Below are 25,237 nucleotides of genomic sequence, written 5' to 3' on the forward strand. Positions count from 1 at the left end.
TCAGGTAAGAAATTTATGTGTGAGCGGGCATGCCGTTTCGAGTTTAAACCCATGCCAAATATCCAAAGAGCAAACTTTTACGTATCGTTATCATAAGTTCAAAAAACAAACTTGCATGATGTTGTTATCGAATCTCTAGGCAATTCAGGCTGTATGATATGAGACGAATGTATGTGAGCTCCAGTTGGAATTCATGATCTTCAATAAATTGACATGGAACTAATGCCAGACTTGTCATTTTTGGGTTAGAGCATTCCCAACAGTCTCTTTATAACACTCTCTATCCTCATATTTGAAGACTACATCCAAAAATCATGACCCAGCAGAATCCTTATCCTTATATGTATCTCTATTTCATTCTCTACGTCTGTTTTGGGTCCCCAGGTGGAGGGAGTGAAAAAAGCGCTCCCTACATATGTAAAATTACAATTTACACCTCAAAAAAATTGACACGTCAGCCCTCTAAGGGGGAGACGAATCGTGGAGATCATTCGCGACATACGATTCGAAGTTTCTCCAGTGCTTTCTCTATTCTCCATGGGTGTCGTACTGAAGAAATCGACAAAAACAGCCCTCCTCCACTAGGTTTTTGCCTCTGTCTCATCTCTAAGAATCGTGAAATCATCTAATTTGAAGATATTCTTTCAAAACAATAAAATCTAGGGTTCAATGTTCTTGATTTTGACTGCATGTTTTGATTTTAGGGAGATCTAATTTTTTCGATTTTGACAAATATTCAATATTTACCTTCTGCACATTCGTGTAGTTTCTTCTCGCTTACTCTTCAAAGGATTCATGTGATGGTGCCTTTGCTGTGTAGAAGTTTGTGTCAAGAGTACCTTATGTCGAAGGTGTTCTTAAATATTTAGAAATTTTATACTTGTCTTGAATCTCTATTTTTTTTTTTTTGCTGATATAGGTTTTTCATTGGTTGGTTTTGGGGGTTAATTTTGATGTGTAAAACGAGGACATAATATATAATCTGGGCTTTGATTCTTTGAACATAATATGTGAAATCACTTGCTTGGATAGTATGCCATATAAAACAATGCACTATAGTATGTGTGCATCTCTATGGGTTATGATTGATGTACTTAGTTGAACCACAACTGGGTGGCTATCAATGTTGAAATATTGGATAGGAATAACCCATAGGGAATTTTGGGTAGTTTAGGTTGAGATAGTTTTTGACATTGCTTGGAGCTGACAACATTATTCTCAGTTTTAAAGACTCCAAACATATCCTTTTCATGCACACAGCAGGAATGCGGGATGTCTCTTTAGAGCTTGAAGAATAATTTAGAAACAAAAGGGAGATGAATAGTCAGTACAAATGACTGGTCCTACAAAATAATTTACGCTGCTTAAAACAAAAGAAGTGTAAAGGGGTGATGATTCGGCTCCATTCCACTGCCATCTGTAGAGTTGAATATTTTTTTGAAGTCTCAAATTTTCTATCAGCAGTAATGAAGAGCTTGATTATGTTGATGTCTAATCTACAAAGCCAACTCTGCTTTCTGACTACATTATCTTTTGCTACGATTTCTGTTTTAAAATGCTACTCTTTTTTCTTTGCTTCCTTGTCCTGTTTTCTCCCTTTGGTTTCTTGTCTTTGTTTTTGTGGTTCCTTTTGTTATATGTACATGCTAGATATATTTTGTAGGAATAGCAATCGTTGCTCTCATTCAGTTCCTCTTCATAGAACTTACCCAGTCTTTTTCACTATCACTACTACTAGTCTAGTACCAGTGAATTAATTCAATCCATCATGATGCCATACCAGTGAATTAATTCAATCCATCATGATGCGTTATGGCCACTTATGGGTAGAAGCTTTTGTATTGTGATTGTGGCTTTTGTTTGTAATTATCAATGTGAAGTTTTATGTTCACATGTCTATATTCATATGTTTTTGCTTGGAAGCCATATCATATGGAGACTCAAATGCATGATGAAAGCATGGACAAGCCAAAAGTTAGAAAGGCAGAAAATTATACGGTAGCGGAAGACCTCATTTTAATCGCGGCTTGGGAACATACTAGTGAAGATGTCGTGATTGGAACTGATCAAGCAAAAGAACAATATTGGACTCGAGTGTGGAGAGAGTATCTTTCGAATGCAAGTAGTTATCCCTATCGACCGGAGAAATCAATAATCAATCGATTCAGCATTATCCGGACTAAATGCTTAAAGTTTTCTGGAATTGTTCAGAGCATTGAGTATGCGAATCCGAGTGGAATGACTGAGCAAGACAAGGTAAACTTGCCTATATTATGATCATTGCTTTAATATATCAGAGATAGTTGTAGCTTTATATTGACATTTTGATCAATATTTTGTAGCTTAATCAAGCCATTAAAGCATGGTCTACTGAGGAGAAGGAAAGAGGTGTCTTCAAGTTTTTACATTGTTATCAAGCGCTCAAGAATTCTCCGAAGTGGATTACAGAAGTGGTGCACCCCTAGTTTGAGCCGAAGCACAGCTGCATCAGAGTCTATAAATTTAGGAGACGATGTGAGTGCCTCTGGTCATGTAGAATTAGAAAGACCAGTTGGTAGGAAGGCTGGAAAGGAGCTAATGAAGAACAAAAAAATAAAAGTGGAAGATAGTGGAGAATCTCAAACGAGCATTAATTTCGAAAAATCACAAGAATTGATGCAAAAGTTTCATGAGCAGAAGATGGATGTCATCATGCAGGATAGTAAAAAAATGGACGAGTATCTACAATTGAAGAGGGAAAAGCTTGAGCTTGATCGGGAGCATAAAGAGGAGAAGGTTATGACTATTGACATGTCTAATTTGAATGAGATGCAGCGAAAGTACATTGAAATGAAGCAATGGAAGATCTTCGAAAAAGCATTTAACAAGTAGTACCCCTGAACCTGTTTTAATTTAAGTTTGAACTTGTATTAAATTAAGTTTTATTTGGACTTGTTTTAGAAGATGTGTTTGTTTCAGGATCTTGTTTCAAACATTTACTTTGAAACTTTTTTTAATCTTTTTGTTTGTGAATTTAAGTGCATTTGGGATGTCACAAGCAGATGTGTTGGAAGCGGCACATGAGCCATTTATTGTTGTATATGGACCTGAATCTATCGTGGAAAAGCAATGTTATTGGAACAAGTGAAACAAAAATTTGAAGAAATTACATGAAACGAATTATTAGACAATACTAATAAAATAGGTCCATTACATGACAACCTTAATCTAGTACTCAATATTTCCATGCCTCTCCCATAGATGCTCAATTAAATCGGCTTGAAGACGACGGTGTTGAGTCTTATCTTTTAACTTCTGACTTCCCTTAATGAATTGGTCATAATCAAAATCTTCATACTCACGAGTCAGTGATATATCAGAAACTTCTTCAAATAAATAATAGTTACCTTTCTCTAATGATTTGTATAGGTCACGCTCTTCTTCTACAATCATGTTATGCATTATAACACATGCCTTCATGATGTTCTTCATTGTTGCTGTTTTGAAAAACCTGCAAGGTTGACGAATGATATGGAAACGAGCTTGGAGAACTCCAAAAGCCCGTTCAACATCTTTTCTTGCAGACTCTTGAGCTTTTGCATAATTTTGTGCCTTTTGAGTTTGTGGCATATGGATTGACTTTACAATTGTTGACCATTGCGGGTAGATACCATCTGCCAGATAATACCCCATATCATATTGATGATTATTGATGACAAAATTCACTGGTGGAGCACGACCATTAATAAGATTGGTGAAGACAGGAGAACGTTCAAGCACGTTGATGTCATTGAGTGAGCCTGGAAGGCCAAAGAAAGAATGTCATATCCAAAGATCACGTGAAGCTACTGCCTCTAATATCACTGTTGCATCACCACAATGGCCGGAATAGTGACCTTTCCATCCACTTGGACAGTTTTTCCATGTCCAGTGCATACAATCGATACTGCCAAGCATTCCTGGGAATCCACGTGACTCATAGAGTTTAAGTAAACGAGCTATGTCATTGGAAGTAGGCGACCTTAAGTACTTATCACCGAAAATAGTAATCACTGCCGCAATAAAATTTTTCATAGCCTCATTTGTTGTGCTCTCCGCAAGCCGAATATATTCATCCATCATATCACCAGAAACTCCATAACACAACATTCTGAGGGCTGCAGTCACTTTCTGTAGTGAAGATAAACCCTCTGTGTGTGCTGCATTTCGAGATTGCACAAAGTAGTCATCATAAGACACAACAGCATCATGGATGCGAAGAAATAATTTCTGACTCATGCGGAATCGTCTTCGAAATACCCTATGAGGAAATGTCGGAGTTGGAGAGAAGTAATCACGCACCAAGTTTTCATGGCCTGTCTTACGATCACGATCAATGTATGCACGACCGATAACAGAACCTCGATGTGTTTTGCCTTGTCTCTCTGAATTCTCTCTTTCAACGAGTAAACCATTTTGATCCACCGCCTCTTGTTCAGCAGAGTCAAGCAAGAGATGTTGACGTCTTCTTTGAAAAAATTGAAACATTGAGAACAAAAAGAACTCTAGATGGAATGAAGTATGTTTTAATCTATTGGATGAAAATGAACGTGAAACTAAACATCATCTTATGTAGAGACGAATGCACTTTTGAAATTTGAAATAAAATTTTTTTTTTCAAAATCTAAAATTTGAACATATCATTATGAATTTTTATTTTTATTTATTTACATATAAATATAATATATAGGTATTTAAACATGAAATATTCAAAATTTGATGATATAGGGAATTTGTATAAAGAATCTACTGGGTGCATAGTGTAAAAAGTGAATCCCTATATTACAGAATGGTCCTGCAGCACTGCAAAATAGGGATAGAGATAAGGAAACTGTTGGGAATGCTCTTAAAGTAGGTGTACCTTCATTATCCAAAAACTAGATGAACCATTGTGGATTCAAAGTGGTACTTGAGAACATGCACAGGTACCAATCATAGAAAGAATACAGATTGTAAATAGATGCATGCTTTTCTATACAAATTACAAAACCTATATAATATAGCTAGCTACCACACAAAACTAGAGGTGTACACCAGGCTGCCGGTTCAGGATTTTCGATCCGGGGTTGGGCCCGCCTGGTGTTTTTTAAGAATTTAGTCACCCGATCAATAATCCTGTTAAGTATTACCCGATAATGCTTAACAGGGCCCGAGGGCCCATCCCACAAGTACATACAGAATTAGTACAAATAAACAACAACAAAAAAACTCTTCCACTTCTCAAATCTCAATAATGGATACTTGTATGGGCTCCATAGAACTGTTAAAGTGCCACTCTTTTAGTCTTTAGAGATGAAAATTCTGTACCTTAATAAGTTTCCATCTGTTTTTGTGGAAAGTTTTTAACTTATTGTGACCGTTCAATTAGAGAGAGAACATGGACTAGCACTTTCAATTTCACTTGTCAAAATCCAATTGTGGGCTTCTCTGGCCCAAATTTTCTTAATGGTCTTAATAAGATGGGCTTCATCATTGTCATTGAGCTTCTCTGGCCAAAATTTTCTTAATGAAGCCTGAATAAGATGGGCTCCAAGATCTTATTGGGCTTCATCATTAATATTGAATGGAAAATTTTAATTACGCACCATAAAAATACTGTTTTTATCATATTTTTTGAGCATGATAACTTTACATCAAAAAATTATAAATCTAGACACAAAATTGTATTGGAAAGACGATTATACCATTGATTTATAAAATATTAAAAATTTTATTGTCAATTGCCAATGATCCACTTTGTCCCAAATTTTAATTATTATTTCCTCTTTCTTTTAAGTCTTCTTCTTTCCTCTTTCTTCCCCCAAAACCCTACTTTTTGTCTTTTTTTTACTCTTCTTCGTCATTTCTTCTTTCCTCTCTCCACGCAAAACCCAAATTTCTCTCTCTTACTTTTCTTCATCTCAATTTTCACTCATGCTTACCACGCACTGGATATGACACAACGACCACATAAACGTGACAACCGTCGCCGTTCCCTTTTGGTCTCCTCATCCTGAAGGGGTCCTTCTCCAGTCCTCTTTTTCCTCTCAATTCTCAGCTTCACCGCCTCCTAGAATCTATGCCCTTACCTCTGCTACCATCCGCGCACCGGATCTGGCACATCAACCACCGAAAGGTCGTCGTTCTCTGCGGATCTCCTCAGCCTGAAGTGGTCCTTCTCCAACACCACAGTGACAATGGAAGAGTTTTTATGATCTCCTTAATTTCTTCCACTCAAATAATTAGTTGTGGCATAATTGAATACATATGAGATTAACGTTAATGTAAAAGTGAATCTTTTCTACAATTTCTGGAAAATTGAGGGGAAGAATAGGAGGGAGAGTGAGTGGCTTTGCACTATCTTTTATTATGGTTGGTGACCACATCCTGGCTTTATCGGTGCCACCACAAGAAGCAGAAGTAGCAGCACTTGAATTGAAGGAATCCCTTTTCATGGCTTCTTTCGTCTCTTGTTTGGAGAGAGGAAATCAAAATCTGAAAATATATTTTTACTTGTTAATCAGATCAAGAGAAATTGAGAGAGGGGTTTATTTTAAATTTGTAAAATATATTTATTTTAAAATTTTAATTTAAGGGTTCATATTTTATTGTATATAAAGATATTTATGTAATAACTTAAAAATTAAAAATAATATAAAAATAATGTTTTTGTAATGTGTAGATAAAATTTCTCATATTGAATTCTCTTTTATCTCCTCATTCTGAGTGCTAAGAAAATTAAAATGGTAAGCAAAAAGTCTTGGACCAATTAAGCTACAGCCCATCTAGTCATGTTGGGCCCGTTACCCTTCCACAGCGAGAGAGGGAAGTTCTCGTTGGCTCTGTCAACTCAAACCAGCTTTCACGCATTCCCTCCCATTCCCCAAGAAACCCAAGTTCTCAGAGCATTTGCAATGGTGTTATTTTGTCTGGACTAACAAATATGTATGGGGTTTTGTGTTTTGTTGATGTGGTTGTATTAGATTTTGTGTTTTACTGATGTGGCATATTGGGAGATGTGTTTTATATTGAAAGATTGTATTTTTGGTGTAGTTTTATTGGGGACAACATGGAGGGCATGAGAATTTGTTGACCACGATATTGGGTGGGAAGGAAAATATATAGGAATTTGTGTTTTGTTGATGTAGTTATATTGGGAGATGTGTTTTGTTGATATGGTTGTATTGAGAGACGTGCTTGCTTTGACTTTTTATGTGATAAAAATGGGACCCAATATAAATTTTTGCTGGGTTAACAAATTAACACTACTGAAGTTGCTCTCACAGACCAATTCCTAGCTTGGAAGTTGGAACGGTCAAGTCAGTGGAGCCAACATGGGCCCGAAAATATGTCCCCACTTGGGTCACAAGCCCACGTTATAGGGATCGACACTTGCATCGATTCTTGCGCTATTATAAACCATTCACTATTCCCACCATTTAGCGATGTGGGAGTTTTCCGGTCATCCCTCACAAACTAATAAAAAAACCAACGAAGAAAAAACCCACATTTTCGTTGACACCTGCCCCTCGCCAATTATCGTTATCTTCGTACAATCTTGTTCAAGGTTATAAAATCATGATTGGGATAGAGGATCCAAAGCTATGAAACTTGGGTGTAGGTCTTTTGTCGAAATGGAATGGCACATGAGTCGCAAACTGTCTACAATAATTGGATCAAATGTATTGGCTATCTGAAGAGGCTAATTAACTGATTGACAACCTTGTGTCCTATCTCTCCAACCCATATGAGTTTGATGGATGGTCTTTCATATTTGTACTCAATATTTTTCATATAATAATTGGTACTTCAATGACAGAGATACATGGCCTATGCCTAGATAGAACCATTAGAACTGTTAAACTTGCAACTTTGCAGCCTCTGGAGACGTTGAAAAAAAAGAACTTTATGTGCGAGTCCAAGCATTAAAGGGAGAATTGAAGATTTTTATGACAGTGGACCTGAGTGATTTTCCTTGGAGATAGAAAATTCGTCCACCGGAATTATTAATTTATAAATTCCTCATCAGTTAGTTAAAAGAAAGAAATTGGATGACATTATTACGAGATTAGGTAGCATTGATATCATTCTGTGTATATGTCATAGGCCATTGTAGGCTTCACAAGATTGCAGTCACCAGTCACCAGTCACCATAAGCAAGCATTATGGTATGTACTAAGGTGCAGGGAAAAAAGTAGTAAAAATGACATTTCACTAACTTTTTGAAAAGCACGCACATGATTTTTTTTTCTCTCTTCTTTTATGTATAAAGTTATCGCCAATGTCGATTGCATTTCATATAAGAATTGTTTACCGAAACATCGAGACCCCAAGAAAAAGAAATTGAAACTCTTTCTTTCCTTTTAGCACGTGAAAATATACTTCCAAAAGCAAACATGCATAACTAAGAAATAATATTTTCAAAAAAAATAACAGAAAATTGACGGAAATCAAAATATTTTACAGGTTAATATCAGAGATAATTATAAGTTGTAGAGGGTCGTTTTAAGAATAAATTCGTTCGTTTTTTTTATTGCTCATCTTCGAAAGACATTATTCACCCACTTTCAGGGACATAATCTCTATGTAAGACCAAGATGTTTGGGTTTGATTTTCTTACGCTTCCAAAAAAAATAAAATCTAAACACTTCTAATTAAAAGTTAACCCTAATCGTATTATACCAAATTCCTGCAATGACCCTTAAACTTTTGTGAAATAACTTTGCAAGCCCATCCTTATCGACATTCTATAAAGTGGACTTTGTCCAAAACAAGAGATTGGGGGGCCAGCATGGAAAGCTACGTGAATCAGGCGTGGGGAGAATGGTCATTTCAAGGAGTGCAATCAATCAATCACAAGTCTACAAGTGTTCTTCTGCTTACACGTTGCCGGCTGGTATACCAGACAATTACGGAGGAGGGTCGGGGGAAGACTAGTGCACTATAACATGATGAATTTTGCTCATGATGAATTTAATTTTTGTTTTGAACGATTAGTGTACTATTTTGATGGGTCAAAATAGTGCATTGATTTTACCCCGATCCGACAATTACATCCTTTCAAACCCCAAAGTAGTGCACCCACTTCTCTTTGTTGACACAATCTAGCACAGATTTTCTTTTATTTGTTTGATATGGTAACATTGATTTGATGGACTCACAATTCTTTCTCAATGACCAATTGATCATGGTCCATGCGCAACACCCACTCCAATATCTCAGAGAGAAAAAGTTGAAAATAATAATAATCAGAAGGGTGAAATCATGAATTGGTAAAATTCATTGTACCATGATAAGACCATATTGAGTGGAGCACAAAACAACAAAAAATCTAAGATTGGCTCATTCTAGCACACTCAACCCAACCCACAAAACCCATCATGATAATCTTCCTAATCTTCAAACTAAAATGTATTTTGGACCACCATGATGACTTATATAATAGTAAATAATGTTGGAAAGAAGCCAAAAAAGTAATTACCCACAAAACCCAAATTCAACTATTAAAGAACACTATGACTCCTCCACCACCCCACATTTGTAAGGCAAAGATGGATGTGGAGAATTTCTTTCACATGACTGGAGGAGTTGGAGAAACTAGCTATGCCAAGAACTCCTCACTTCAGGTCCAACTTCCCTCTCTGCACCCCCCCCCTCTCTCTCAAAGGTCTTAGCGTCCGTTTTACGTGTTTTCATTTTCTGTTTTTGTTTAGGTATTAGCAGAATAGCATCTGTTTTCTGTGTTTTTTTCCCTTCCGTTTTACGCTTACACGTGATTTTTTGTTTTTTTTTGTATTTTTTAAAATAACAACCTAACGTGTTTTCTGAGTTGTTTTAAGTTTTTCGGAAAATAAGAACAAAAAACGCATGGAAAAGGAATATACGAAACAGATCCTTAATAACAACTGTCGCAACGGTCCTATAACTGTGGAAAAGGGTCCTGTCTTTCAATCACTTGAATCGTTTTATTAGTTATTTTAGAGGATCTCTGAAGAATTCATGGGCCGGCCGGCGGGTGTTTTTTTTTTTTCTCTCTCTCTCTATTTTATTCCAATAGAAACACATATATATATATATTCATTTGTTTGTATTGACATATGCAGAAGAAAGCAGCAGATATGGTGAAGAAAATAACATTAGAAACAGTGGAGGAAGTTTATGTGGAAACGAAACCAATAAGTATTGGAATAGCTGACTTGGGTTGCTCATCTGGACCCAATACATTATCAATCATCAAAGACATAGTGGAAGCCATTGAAGCAACAAGTGGTAGAACAGTGAACAATCCTTCACCAGAAGAAGTTCGAGTTTACCTGAACGATCTTCCATCAAATGACTTCAATTCAGTGTTCATCGCACTCCCTGATTTCTGCAAGAATCTGAAGAAAGATAAGATGGGCGGGGGTCCCCAGATTTACATAGCAGCTTATCCTGGTTCCTTTTTTGGTAGACTTTTCCCAAACCAGAGCTTGCACTTTGTGTATTCTTCATATAGTCTGCACTGGCTCTCTAAGGTAAAGATTCCCAGCTTTTCCTTTCTCTTTCACTGTTGATAATGCACATGCCAATCAAACAATATTCTATATTTGCCTGGTCGGTCTGTGGGCTTGTCCCACTTTTGAGCCCCAACCCACATGGGTTTCAACCTAGATGGTGCAAGCTCTTCTAGAGGTACAAGGTTTACATCACTTTGATTTCTAAAGGATATGTTGGACTAGGTGGTCCCTATATTTGTTTTGTGCGGAATAGGTTTGGATATGGTACAAACATCTTGTTTCTAGCATCTGTAGTTACTGGTAATAATTAGGGGCGTAAATGATCGGCTTTTTAACATGAATTTAGCCAATCATTCGGTGAGTTATCGACAGTTATTTCGGTCGGTTTGACAGTCGATTCAATTTCTACTGAGTTTTTTTTAACACCTAATAATAATGAAAATCAACTGTGGACATAATCAGGCTTTCAAAAATCACTTCCACTATATGTGTTGCAGATTCCTCCGGCTCTGTATGACGAGCAGGGGAATTCTATAAACAGAGGAAGCATTTACATTTCTAAGGCCAGTCCTACGGAGGTGTCGAAAGCATACTTGAAGCAGTTTAAAGAGGATTTCTCATTGTTCTTGGGATCTCGGTCCAAAGAATTGAATGTTGGGGGACGAATGGTATTGATTTTGCTAGGGAGGAAAGGAGCAGATCATGTTGATAGAGGCAACTCATTCTTCTGGGAACTTCTGTCACAGTCCTTCGCCATTTTGGTTTCTCAGGTACCCCATGATCCTATTCATTTATTCTAGACTTAATAGAGAATGTCAAGCCTACATACCACGTCGGATTGACATAATCCAACCGAGTATTATATAAGTCAGTTATGATAGGGATATGAGCAACTGGTATCACAGCTGCGGAGTTGTACGCACATGTTTCATAAGCATCATGTGGGATATGTAGAGCTTACAAATTCAATCGGATCTTATGCGTCCGACCCAGCGGGATAATTGGGATACCAACTGCTGAGAAATGACACGTTTTATGGGTCTAGAACCAATGGTTACGACCCGTGAAGAATAAATTCGTGTGGGTCGGTATTCGAATTATGTGTTGTATTTTTGTAGGGGCAAATTGAGAGGGAAAAGCTAGAGTCATATGAAGTGCACTTCTATGCACCATCAGAGAATGAAATTGAAGATGAAGTGAGAAGAGAAGGTTCGTTTCAACTGGATCGAATGGAGAATTTTGAGCTAGAGAGGGATGAAACAGACGGGTTAAGTTATGGAACCAAGGTTGCCATGACAGTGAGGGCCATCCAGGAAACCATGATTTGCCAACATTTTGGAGAAGGAATTTTGGACACTTTGTTTGAGAATTATAGTAGACTAGTCGATGAGGAAATGACAAGAGAGGAAATTAAGCCCATTACTTTCCTTCTAGTTCTTAGGAAATTATGAATGCCAGATGATTAGAGAAATAAAAAAAAAATTACAAAAAGCCTACAATCCCTCAGTCGAGGTGGCGAAGGCATCCCATTGGCCATTGCCGCTTTTGTAATAATATGTTCCATTTCTGTTTATTAGTAGCATTATGACATGCTTCATTCAACAATTTGAATTCATCTTCTAAATCGCTACTTCATTTTTATAATCATGTGTTGTTAATATTTTTTTATCTTATTATTAAATGATAGTTTGATTGTATATATCAAGAAAAGTTTTTCAATAATTTTATACGTAATATCAATATAATAATTTATGTTTGATATGATTATAATCCTATAAAACTTGTTACATTTATTATACTTATTGTTAACAAAGACATATAAATAGAAAGAAGAAAATTGACCGGAGAAGAAATAAAACCCATTACTTTCCTTATAGTTCTTAGGAAATTATGAATGCCACCTAATTAAAGAAACAAAAAAATTACAAAAGGGCAACAATCCCTCAATTGAGAAGTAGTGAAGGTATATCTCGACTCAAGTTCGAGTTCCTCATTGCCGCTTATGTAATAATATGTCATTTTCCTTATGGGCCTCCCGACCAGTTTCTGCCTATTAGTAGCATTATTACATGCTTCACTCAACAATTTGAATTCATCTTCTAATTTCTAAATCGTTATTTCATTTTTATAGTTATACGTTGTTAATGATTTTCTATCTTATTATTATTTAATTAGGAATTAAAAAATGACAAAATGAATTTCAATCATAAGCAACGTTTATTTGTTATAGTACAAACGGGCTTTTGAAATGGGCCAGATAGGTCCAGTGGGCCGGACCACATTCCCAACAGAACACTAGGTGGATGATATTTTGTCTCTTAAATCATTTTTTTATAAGCTGAAAATTTCTCAGCCCAGACAATCCCAAACCAGGGGCCGTACTCTCATTATGCGACATCCGCCTGAATGGGTCGAAACTTTGTGAATGGAATATGTTATCAGTTGAAATCGAACTTTGTTGGAATTGCGCCTAACTCGACCGATAATTAACTGAATCACCTCTCGTAGATAATAATCATTCCTTCTTATTAAGGGAAAGAATGAGAATAACTAACGGTGTCTTCTCCTTCAACATGTGAGTAGTAATAATCTCCCTGTAACGGCTAAACAACTTGTCCATAATCTCTTGACCAACACCCACAAGAAATGGTTCAAAAATAGCTCTCACGCACTTTGCCACACTATATCCACTGTTTTTAACTGCATCATCATCATCCTCTTCTTCCTGGTTGGATTCGGATTTACTAGCATTATTCCAATCAATTTTAGTGAGCTCTAGAAGATTGATCCCGAACGACCCTTGATCGTTGGAGGTTCTTTGGTAGGTACCCCACCGGTGCCTAAGTCTTTCACTTTCAACCTCGCTTTGTTCCTCAGGATCCCGTTGTAGAAGGCTCAAGATAAATTACGTTGATTGTTCAACGATTGTAGATTCAGGCATCTACAGGCTGATCATAGAGCCATAGAAGGATCTATTATAGTTTTATGAAATTGAGAGGGATGAAAAGTAGAAGAAGGTGAGAAGACGGTTTGGACCAAACCACTTGAGATATTGTCCACATTTTCAACCCAACACCCGTGTGGCATTAATCCTACTAATATGCACGTTTTCATGGGCCTAAGTTCTAATGGGGACGGTCCATGAAAAAAAAATCCTTGCGGGATTTTGGCCCAAAGTGAACAATATCTTCAATGTGTTTGGATTGAGAATTTCAACGGGATATCATGTGTCTACCTCATAGACCAATTGATTGAGAGCAAGAGCAAGTAGCTCCATAGTGTAACAAATTATTGGGTTGAATAAAAAAGTAACAAATTATATGATCGTATTGGAACAGGAGGTCTTGGATTCTAATCTTAGCTTCCACAATTTATAAACTCTCACTTCCTTGATTTTTCCACATATTAGGTGGGGGTGACAGAAACTCGATTCTGTGTCGGACAACAATATGTGTTTACAAAATATTTACATGTCTGGACTCTAATCAGGATTGAATTTTGGACGTACTTAATTGACCAAACCTGAATTGGTTTAAATCCAGACAAGTAAATCGGACAATAACCTAATCCAAGTTAGGGTATGGACAAGTAAATCAAACAAGATTTATGTGTTAAACCGGACAAAAATTTTGTATTTGAAGATAGATTTCTAACATATAACTTACGTTCAAACTTGTTTTAATCCGGGTTAGACAAATTCGATCATCCGAACTAGATAGAGTTTGCCACACCTAATATTGGATACAATTGAGAAGTTGAGCCATATGTTTGGCCGTTTGGGCTACCCTTAATGGGATTTGAACTTTTGCTTGTTGGCCCGTCAAATTATCAATCTCACATGTGAATGTAAGCATATGTTATAAGTAATGTGAAATGCCGTAACTCAATAAGTTTATTTATTGGGTTGAATGACAAAGTAACAAATTATAAGAGTTACCTGAGAGAGCCAGTGGATGCTAGCAGAAGAATGGACAAAATGCAGACTGTTTCTGGGAAAAAGCCTGCCATAGAAAGAGCTAGCCAGGAACTCCACTAACAAAGCATGGTCCAATACCCATTAGTTTCTTCATCTCTTGTTGAAAGCTAGGCAAGGACTTGAAAATGGTGTTGAAGTCATTAGTAGGAAGATCATTCAAGAACACTTGATATTCTGGGGCGATTCGTGTTCATAAATTCTCTCAACTACTTGAATGATCTGAGAGACTAGATATAGAGCATAGGTCCCGATGAACATCCAAAATCAGCTATGACAAGTGTTGTTGGGCAATTGGTTTTGCAGAGATTTGTTATGGTTTCCTCTATGACTGGCTTCAACTTCATCATGCTAATCACTTCTCTCTGCACCAAATTTTGCCTAAATGGATTAAAATTCACATATATAATTATGTACCTTGATTGAAGGGGTAAGCTTAATGAATTAATCACCTGAAGCACTGAATTCTTGGCATAACTTGTGTCTCCTGATCCTCCCTTCATGGGGCACATTGGAACTAGTTCCATGGCAGCTAGCTTTGTGTTATTATTCTCTCTCCTCTCCCTCAATCTCTATTTTGTTAGATTGTATTGGTAGATATACACTTGTATATATATATCGTCAATGCGTTAGTGGGTTGGTAGGTGTTTTGGTTTTTTAATTTATTCAACGATTCAATAATAACCGTGACCCAAAAGTTAAGAGTGGTTGGAAACTGCTGTAATGCTATAAATAACGTTTTGACACCATTTAACGTTGTAACTATCTTGACATCCACAAATTAATGTTTTGGAGAGCTTGCAAATAAATCATCAGTTTTGGCGCCATCTAAATGACAATAATATTGGTTGCTTAGGAGCCTTAGTATGTTTTGACAAAAATAATAATAATAATTTAAAAACCAAAAATTTTAGTTATGTATTAATTAAACAATCTTAATTATTCAAAGTACCATTTGTACAAATAGAAATCCCTTTCATTACAGTTACATGATTTCTTCTTCATATAGTTTTAGTTATATATTAATTAAACAATCTTAATTATTTTAAAAAAATCTTAATTATTAATATGAAAGTATCCTTTAATTTTGTATGATTGCAGGCCAACAATAATACGAAAGTATATTTTTTTTAAAAAATAATATTGAATAATGACTAATGAGTCCACATCTGCCACTTGGCGTCTTGGCCGACTCTATAATTTTTATTATATATATTTTTTTGTATAATTGATCAGGCCACAATATGTCAATACATGTACTAACCACATCATTTTTTTTTTCCAACCGTCAAAAAATAATGTCACGTGACTCACGTTTTTTCTGTACTCTTTTTTTTTAATACAAATACAGATACAATATACGACACACCATTAGATCAAACCTAGGAAAATACAGGTGTCAACAAGCCCCACGAAGGAGGCACAAACCAAACTCACGCAGGGGCAGACTATACCCATACACCTCCTTATAAATATTCAGGAGGAGGTGAAATCAGGGACATGCAAAGTTATATGGGAATTTCAGATTCTAAATTTGAAGCATAATTGTAGAACCCCAAACCCGAAAATAATTTATAAGAATACTTACTAGATGCGTTCATGGCATAAAAATATTGATGGTGCATACTTTTTTTTAAAAACGGATGACTCGGTAAGTTGGTGTCATATGAGAATTTCATATTCAAAATTTGAAGCAAAATTGTAGAACCCCAAACCCAACAATAATTTATAAGAATACTTATTAGATGCATTCATGGCACAAAAATATTATTGATGGTGCACAAAATTTTTGAGACCATATAGTCATTGATCATCACACGTGTCTTCGCTGGAATGTATTAGCCCGCCACCTCAGCATCCTCGGAGGACGCATGGTGTGTTAACGGGATTGGCTGGTGAAGCCTCGACTTCTCCAAGTGAGCCTCCTCTACTTGCCTGTCCAGGACCACCACATTGGTCAACTCTTGTTGGGCTCCATTTGGGCTTTTCGTAAACTCCGCCAAGGCCCTCTATATTTAATTTTTTATAATTATATATCTGTTGTTAGTGATTTTTCTACTCAATTATTATTTAATTTGGAAATAAAAATTGACAAAATGAATCACAACTCAAGCATGAACAATTTTATTGATAAAAGTATAAACGGGCTAGTGAAATGGGCCAACCACTAGAAAATGAAAGACACATGGACCCATCGAGTAAAGTAACTATTCCTTCTTAGTAAGGGAAAGAATAAGAAAGACAAACGCTGTCTTCTCCTTAGACATGCGAACAGTAACAATCTCCGCATAATGGCTAAACAATTTGTCCATAATCTCTTCACCAAAGTGACCCACAAGAAATGGTTCAACACCACCTCTCACGCACTTTGCCAAGCTATATCCACTGTTTTTAACTGCATCATCATCATCCTCTTCTTCCTGGTCGGATTCGGTTTTACTAGCATTATTCCAATCAATTTCAGTGAGCTCTAGACGATTGATCCTGAACGACCCTTCTTTTTCAACCTCTAATTTCACCTCAGTAGGGGATGGTGAATATTGTGGAAAGTTGAATGAGTTTACTTTCTCCTCTTCTATCAATCCCTGCAAATTAAGTTTAGTTAATCGAACAGTAGTTTTACGGATCCCAATATTTTTTTGTCTCAACTATCCCAAATGTTGAAATATATGGATGTACACGATTTCCTGTGAGGTCCACAATTGTATGTGCGTCCATCTCATCATTTAGTAGGGATGAAAACGGTTATTTTTTTACATGAATTTAACTGACTAATCGATTAATTATTGTGGGTTATCAGTCGGTTCTTTAAAGAAATATATATTTTTTTTAAAAAATAACTGACTGATCAATACAATTATATCCATAATTTTTTGTACCGCCTCATCATTTAGTATAGTTGGGATAGAAAAACACTAGGATGAGTAGTATTTTCGTTAATAGAAACTTCAATAACTAGGAGTTGGGCGCGCGGATCATAGAGGGATATCATATGGGTACCTCAGAGACCAATTGATTGAGAGCAAGAGCGAGGAGCTCAAAAAAGCAGCTACTCTCATGTTTACAAGGATCTTCACTAGTTCTTCCCAAGAATGTCAAAGCCATACGCCCTCTGGCGACCAATTCCTCTGAACGACACTTCAAAAATGAACTGAAATCCTTTTGAAACTGATGGTAGTAAGCTTTGTACACACTTGCTGGACTGCTATTAGCCACGCATATGTTCCCTTTGTTATTCTCTAGCCCATATGGAACCTGCAGGTTTAAATCATGTTGAAAATACATGCCCAAACACATCAATGATATTGTTCGTCCTGAGCCACATGTCCATACATATTTGTTCTTCATGGGCCATCGTCAATGATTCTTAAATCCAGAAAACGAGTTATTTGTGTGAGAGGTGCGACGCCTTATATACCACTCAGTTTAGTTATATCAATCCGATGTGGAATGTAGTATTGACAAATTAAGAGTTACTTTTGTATAATCGACATTAGGATTACTAATTATCAATGAAAATTAAGAACCAGTGTTACCTGAGAGAGCCAGTGGATGCTAGAAGAAGAATGGACAAAATGCACAATATTTTTAGGAAAAAGCCTGCCATAGAAAGAGCCAGGAACTCCATTAACAAGGCATGGTCCAACACGCATTAGTTTCTTCATCTCTTGTTGAAAGCTAGGCAGGGACTTGAAAATGGTGTTGAAGTCATTGGTAGGGAGATCATTCAAGAACACTTGATATTCTGGCGATTCTTGTCCCGAAATTCTCTCAACCACTTGAATGATCTGAGAGACTGTGTATAGAGCATTAGGTCCAGATGAACATCCAAAATCAGCTATGGCTAGTGTTGTTGGATGAATGGTGTTGCAGAGATTTGTTATGGCTTCCTCCATCACTGGCTTCATCCTGTTAATCACTTCTCTCTGCACAAAATTGTGACTAAATTGATTAATCACAATTCACATATATAATTGTTTAGTTTAATTGAAGGGCTAGAGCTTAACGAATTAAATACCTGAAGCAATGAATTCTTGGCATAACTTGTGTCTCCTGATCCTCCATTCATGGGCAGCATTGGAACTACTTCCATGGCAGCTAGCTTTGTGTTATTCTTTTCTCTCCTCTCCCTCAATCTCTGTTTTGTTAGATTGTATTGATATGCACTTGTATCTATATAGCCTTCTTTATACTCCCTCCGTTCCATTTTGCTTGTCAATCTTTCTATTTTGGGTTTTCCCAAAACTAGCGTCATTTTTCTTTCATTAATTACTAGTTTTGTTAATGTATTCCAAAATTTAACTTTAGGGAAAATTGGTGATAAACCCCTCATTTAAAAGTTTTATTCCAATAAGGACACTCTTAAAAGTTTGATTACATAAAGTGCACAAAGTTTAAAACACTATTCCATAAAGGACAAAATGTTAAAATATATGGTTTTATTGCCTAAAATACCCTCATCTTTATCCTCAAACATGACACACTCCTCCTACATGTGATTCATTTCTGACTTCCACCGGAAGCTTCGTCTCCGCCGTCGAAAGTTTCGTCTCCGCCCCTCATGACTTATTCGACAATTATATGACATTTTTAAGTTATATTTCATCCCTTTTTTTGTATTCAAACTAGATCTACTCATATTCATCACGGGGCTTGTAGATCTTGCTGTTTTTCTTCGATCTGTCATCTCATCATTATTTTTTGATATTTTCTATGATGATTTTAGTGGTTTTTTAGTTCTGATTTGAGATCTGCAGACCGCAGGTGATATGTTATCTGTTTCGATTAATTTTATATCTGTCATATGCTATCTGTTTTGCAATATGTTTTTCTGTATTGTTAAAATGTTATCTGTTTGAAGTTCCAAAAGGACAAAAACATATCACGTGACATATCAGAACATATTTGAATCAGATATATCTGCATATTCAAGTTCGATTTTAGAAGAATATTGACAGATACAAAACAGATATAATATCAAATACTGAAGATAGAACAATGTCTTTTCATGTTCGTTCTTTATTTCTCTCTAGATCAAAACTTTTCCTTTGAAGATCCGTCTCTACCGAAAGTGAAGGAAGAATAAAGAGCCTCGATCCCAATCTTAGTCGTAAGGAGGAGGAAGAAGAAGAGAAATGTCGATCTATGTCACAAGCAGAGGAAGAAGAGTCGATCGAGGAAGAAGAGAGAAAAAGTAGCAAAGAAAGAAGAAAACGAGAGGACTTCTGGTGGCCCATCAATAAATAAATTATTGATGGTAGAATTCTTCCCTTATAATTATAAAATCTGTATTTATTGGATTTTTTTTGTCAATCGATGCAAGTTGATAGATGATTGAAGAAGGAAACAATTATTTCCTTGTTCTATGCTGACAACTTTCTTGACATCCACAGATTAATGTTTCAAACAAATTATCAGTTGTGGGACCATAAAATTGACAAGACAATGACTTAGTTTAGCAACCTTAATACATTTTGACCGAAAATAATAATAATGTTACAAAAAATTTTCATTTTTTTTGAATACGAATACAAATACAATATACGACACACCACTAGATCAAGTCTATAAAAGTACAGGTGTCAACATACCCCACGCAAAAGGCACAAATCAAGCCCACGCAGGGGCAAACTATCAAGCCTACGCAGGGGCAGACTAAGCCCACACACCTCCTTATAAATATTCGGAAGAGGTGACATTAGAACCCATGACCTTAGTCAGGGACATGCAAAGTCATTGTCACTCAATCAATGACTCATTTGCAAAAAAAAAAAAAGAAGAAAAAAAAATTTTCATTAACCAAAAGAGAACTACAATAATCAATTCCGGTCCCTCGTGGTTAGAGAACCAACAACCGACGGAAAACGCGAATGCCAAATAGACCGACTCGCGACAAACTTAGCCATATGCGCCAAGGGAGTGAGCTACTGCGTTACCCGACCAGAGAACATGCACGCATTGGGTAACCCCAATACTACTCATAAATAGACTTTATCTCCCCGTCCCTACCTGGATTCCATATAATCTGCATCTGATAATGCCTTGATAACGTCAGTGAAGTCCACTTTAATCCCTATCCCTTAAGCATCTCAAAGTGCAAATCACAACCATAAATTCAACAAAGGTAGGGTCGACTCATCCCTTGGCCTTCTCAGACAAACAACGGTAGTGTCGATTGCCAACTCACTCGGTGAATTATCGACGGTCATTTCGGTCGTTTAATACTCGATTTAATTTCTACGGGTTTTTTTTAACACCTAATAATAATGAAAATCAATCGTGGACATAATCAGGCTGTCAAAAATCACTTCCACTATGTGTTGCAGATTCCTCCGTCTCTGTATGATGAACAGGGGAATTCTGTAACACAGGGGAAGCATTTACATTTCTAAGACTAATCCTACGGAGGTGTCGAAGGGTTGAGGGGACGTCCGGGACATAAAGTATCGAACTATTATCCTGTAATTAATATGGACTGTTGGACTGGTTTTAACCCAATCCAACAGTCCACATTTTTTGCCCCAAATTTCACCTGTTCTCTCCTCTCTCTTCACCGAAACGAACATGTCTACACCACTCCCTCTTCTTCCCCTCAATTTTCTTCTTTCACCCAAATAAACGTTGCTTGCAGTGGGAAATTCCGGTGACCGAAAACTGTATTTAACAGGCCACAACGTGATTTTATATCAGGTGAGATGTCTCAGATAACAATTTTGAAGAAATCCATGTTTGAAAAGAAGCATACTACTCTTGGAGTAGCTGTTGGAAGAAGAAAAGTCTATATTCTCTCTCTTTCTGCTGGAGATACTGAATGAGATTGCATGATGAGAGAGAAGACAATTTTGCAGAAAATTAGTGCGCTATTTGTTTTATTTTTTTAAAAATTGTTGATTTGGGTTTTATTTTTCTTTTACTCCTCTTGGTTTTTCCATTTGCTTGGAACATGAGACTCGGTCATAGGTACAACAATAATTTCTTGATTTTTACAAAAACTAGGAGGGAGATTCATTCTTTCTCGTCATGCCCACTATGTTTCATTATTCTTCACTATCAACAATTCCACAACAACAGAGAGAGAGGAGAGCTGAAATTTGAGGTGAAGAATGACGCGGTGCAGGAGTACAGATCTACTAGCTAGTTCACGGTTAAGCCAACATAATTTGGAATTCATCAAGAAAATTGAGAAAAACCTCAAAATAACGTAGACTTATTTTATTTCAAAGATTGAATATTACTTAGTCTAACGGCTTATAACCCTATAAATACTAAAACTATAAAACCTTAATAAAATTAAAATACTAATTTGACTAGAATTCCTATTAAAACCCTAATAATTCTACTAGAAATAGACTTTTAATAAGGAAAATAAATAATTAAACTAACTCTCCTAATTACCAAAGAAATTTATTAAACTTTTCCTACATCAGTCTCCTCCACTTAAAAAATAACTCGATCTCGAGTTATGATTTGGATGAAAATATTCTTCTCAAAAGAGAAACTCATGCAGAACCAATCATTCAAAGTCTTCAAGCCTATAGATTGAAACTGTAGTCTTCCACCCGAAAGAAATAGATATTTCAAATAAAATAGATGTCACTTTGACATGCTCACAAGATAGAGCTTAATAGATTGCAAAGTCTCAATTTTTTTCTTAAACTCTTTCACAATCTTCAATATTGAGGAGCTAGTATTGAAATTAGAACCCTCAACCCCAATAAAATCAACATGTTGCATCTCACACTTTGTTGCCAAATTTATACAATTTTGAAACTGGTGAACAATATTATCTTCAATTGAATCTGCATCTTCAATCACAATAATTTCATCATTATGGTGCATGAGTTCTTCTTTAACTTCCTTTTTCACCAGAACATGACTTGTGAATTCTTTTTTACTCTCCACAACCTCAACCTGCAATACATTCTTTGAACAATTTTCGAACTCTTTCTCTGTGAAATCACTAGAACATGTATACTCCTCGGGCTCTTATGAGATTTTATAAGTCTCACTACCTTCAGCTACTTGAGAATTTTCTGAATTTGCTTGACACAATCTCCCACCTTCATCAACCTTTACGCTATATATAAACAACTCATTATAATATTCAAAACAAGAACTTTGAATTTATAAACACATTCGCTAATCTAATTCCCACAAAATATCTTGACAATGATAAAGAAAAAATTCAATCGTAAGCTTCTTTTTCATTCTAAGCCAAGACCGAATTTTATCCTTACTGTTCGTTTTCGGTCAAATTGTATCTCAATCACAAACAATTTTATTGGTAACAATACAAACGGGCTAGGGAAATGGGCCAGATAGGTCCAATGAGCCATACCACACTCCCAACATAACACTAGAAATGAAAGACGTATGGATCGATCGATGATGTAGGCGGATGATATTTTTGTGCCAGTAATCATTCCTTCTTAGTAAGGGAAAGAATAAGAAGGGCAGTCGTTGTCTTCTCTTTCAACATTCGAACAGTAATAATCTCCCTGTAGCGGCTAAACAACTTGTCCATAATCTCTTCACCAAAGTGACCCACAAGAAATGGTTCATAAGCAGCTCTCATGCACTTTGCCATGCTACATCCTTTGTTTTTCACTGCATCATCTTCTTCTTCTTCTTCCTGGTCGGATTCATTTTTGCTAGCATTTTTCCAATCAATTTCAATGAGTTCTAGATGATTAATCCTGAATGACCCTTCTCTTTCAACCTCCAGTTTCACCTCTGTAGGGGATGATGCATATTGTGGAAAATTGAATGACTTGACTTTCTCCTCTTCCATGAATCCCTGTAAATTAAGTTTAGTTAATGGAATAGCAATTTTACGTATCCCATTGTTTTTTGTCTCAGCTATTACAAATGCTGCGATGGATGCCCATGATTTCATGTGAATTATGTGCGTCCATCACAGTATTTATGATAGATGGGACAAAAAAAATAAGCGATGTGATCATTAGCATTTTCGTTAACAAAACTTCAATAATAATTAGGAGTTAGGTTGATAAAAGAGGGATATATTATAATTTGAAGAAATTGAGAGGGTGATCAGAAATAGAAGGAGGTGAGAGAAATATTTTTGTCCAAACCATTTGAGATGTTGTCTACACTTTGGGCCCAAGGCCTACGTGGCATTGTCCTTTTAATGGGATTTTCATGGGCCTAAATACCAATAGCGATGGGTCATGAAAAACAAATATGTGCGGCTCATGATCCAGAGTGGACAATATCTTTAATATGTTTGGATTGGAAATTTCAACAGGATATCATATGCGTACCTCAAAGACCAATTGCTTTAGAGGAAGAGCAAGAAGCTCGAGCTCCAAAGTGTTGCTACTTTCATGTATACAATGATCTTCACTAGTTCTTCCCAAGAATGTCAAAGCCATACGCCCTCCCGAGACCAATTCTTCTGAACGGCACTTCAAAAATGAACTGAAATCCTTTTGAAACTGATGATTGTAAGCTTTGTACACATTTGTTGGACTGCTCTTAGCCATGCATATGTTCCATTTGTTACTCTCCAGCCCATCTGGAACCTGCCTGTTTAAAAATTACTAGGAGTGTTTTTTTTTTTTTTTTCCAATCTCTGAGGAGGTCTAGTCCATGCTCGAGAACCCATAAAGAATGAAAAAAGTTGTATTGAGACCCACGCACTAATTCAGATGAGCACAAGACACTAATTCAGATTGGGTTGGGCTAAAAGTATTTCATAAAGCCCAAAAGACTAAACCGGTTGAGCTGGGCTTCCAAGATGACACGTAAAAAAGGCCTGGCATTGAAGGATATTTGTTTTTAAAAAATTCAGTTAAGTATATTTTTAAAAAAAAAAAAAAAAAACCTTCACTGCGCTATTGCCCCCGAGAACACCACTTAAATGGGCTTTGGAATTTCAACATGTTGGGTTGTCGGATTGTCCAACTCACACGTGTGTAGTGCATGGGAGTATAAAAGTATGGTATAGATGATGTGAAATACCTCAACCCAACAACTTAATTTATTAGGTTGAATGATAAAGTAACAAATTATAAAAATTACCTGAGAGAGCCATTGGATACTAGAAGAAGAATGGACAAAATGCAGACTGTTTCTGGGAAAAAGCCTGCCATAGAAAGAGCCGGGAACTCCACTTACAAAGCATGGTCCATTACCCATTAGTTTCTTCATCTCTTGCTGAAAGCTAGGCAAGAACTTGAAAATGGTGTTGAAGTCATTGGTGGGAAGATCATTCAAGAACACTTGATATTCTGGAGAATCTTGTTCTGAAATTCTCTCAACCACTTGAATGATCTGAGAGACTAAGTATAGTGTATTAGGTCCAGATGAACATCCCAGATCAGCTATGGCCAGTGTTGTTGGATGAATGGTGTTGCAGAGATTTGTCATGGCTTCCTCTATCACTGGCTTCATCATGTTAATCACTTCTCTCTGCACAAAATTGTAACTAAATTGATAATCACAATTCATAGATATATGAATTGAAGGGCTAGGCTTAATGAATAATTAATCATCTGAAGCACCGAATTCTTGGCATAACTTGTGTGTCCTGATCCTCCATTCATGGGACGCATTGGAACTACTTCCATCGCTGCTAGCTTTGACTTATTATTCTCTATCCTCCCCCTTCAATTTTGTTAGACTGTATTGATATCTACACTTGTATATATAGCATTCTTCATATATATATATATAATATATATATTTCATGAATCACAATCACAAACAATTTTATTGATAATAGTATAAACGGGCTAGTTAAATGGGC

General features: G+C 36.3%; 4 protein-coding genes and 1 pseudogene across 4 annotated transcripts; 2 read left to right on the forward strand and 3 right to left on the reverse strand.

The window, feature by feature from the left end:
* The first annotated feature begins 301 nt into the window (after positions 1–301).
* On the forward strand, positions 302–2,465 carry LOC119996626. Its single transcript, XM_038843329.1, has 3 exons — positions 302–585; positions 1,924–2,256; positions 2,343–2,465. Exons 2-3 carry the CDS (start codon positions 1,933–1,935, stop codon positions 2,463–2,465), a joined length of 447 nt encoding a protein of 148 aa, XP_038699257.1. The 5' UTR covers positions 302–585; positions 1,924–1,932.
* A 742-nt stretch (positions 2,466–3,207) lies between these two features.
* LOC119996635 lies at positions 3,208–4,506 on the reverse strand. Its single transcript, XM_038843339.1, has 2 exons — positions 3,876–4,506; positions 3,208–3,779 (listed from the first exon to the last, which is right to left on the reverse strand). Exons 1-2 carry the CDS (start codon positions 4,504–4,506, stop codon positions 3,208–3,210), a joined length of 1,203 nt encoding a protein of 400 aa, XP_038699267.1.
* Positions 4,507–9,492: 4,986 nt separating this feature from the next.
* LOC119980540 (jasmonate O-methyltransferase-like) lies at positions 9,493–11,978 on the forward strand. Its single transcript, XM_038823312.1, has 4 exons — positions 9,493–9,623; positions 10,101–10,511; positions 10,991–11,263; positions 11,612–11,978. Exons 1-4 carry the CDS (start codon positions 9,513–9,515, stop codon positions 11,942–11,944), a joined length of 1,128 nt encoding a protein of 375 aa, XP_038679240.1. The 5' UTR covers positions 9,493–9,512; the 3' UTR covers positions 11,945–11,978.
* A 2,227-nt stretch (positions 11,979–14,205) lies between these two features.
* On the reverse strand, positions 14,206–14,993 carry LOC119996273 (annotated as a pseudogene).
* Positions 14,994–16,593: 1,600 nt separating this feature from the next.
* LOC119996642 lies at positions 16,594–25,058 on the reverse strand. Its single transcript, XM_038843352.1, has 12 exons — positions 24,991–25,058; positions 24,511–24,916; positions 23,751–24,011; positions 22,887–23,263; positions 22,489–22,543; positions 22,078–22,377; positions 20,775–20,826; positions 20,476–20,545; positions 18,485–18,725; positions 18,003–18,392; positions 17,467–17,721; positions 16,594–17,051 (listed from the first exon to the last, which is right to left on the reverse strand). The coding sequence occupies exons 1-12, from the start codon at positions 25,056–25,058 to the stop codon at positions 16,674–16,676; spliced, it is 2,853 nt and encodes a 950-aa protein (XP_038699280.1). The 3' UTR covers positions 16,594–16,673.
* Between the last annotated feature and the right edge of the window lie 179 nt (positions 25,059–25,237).

Source organism: Tripterygium wilfordii, chromosome 1, assembly GCF_013401445.1.
Source record: "Tripterygium wilfordii isolate XIE 37 chromosome 1, ASM1340144v1, whole genome shotgun sequence".
Classification (NCBI taxonomy): Eukaryota; Viridiplantae; Streptophyta; class Magnoliopsida; order Celastrales; family Celastraceae; genus Tripterygium; species Tripterygium wilfordii.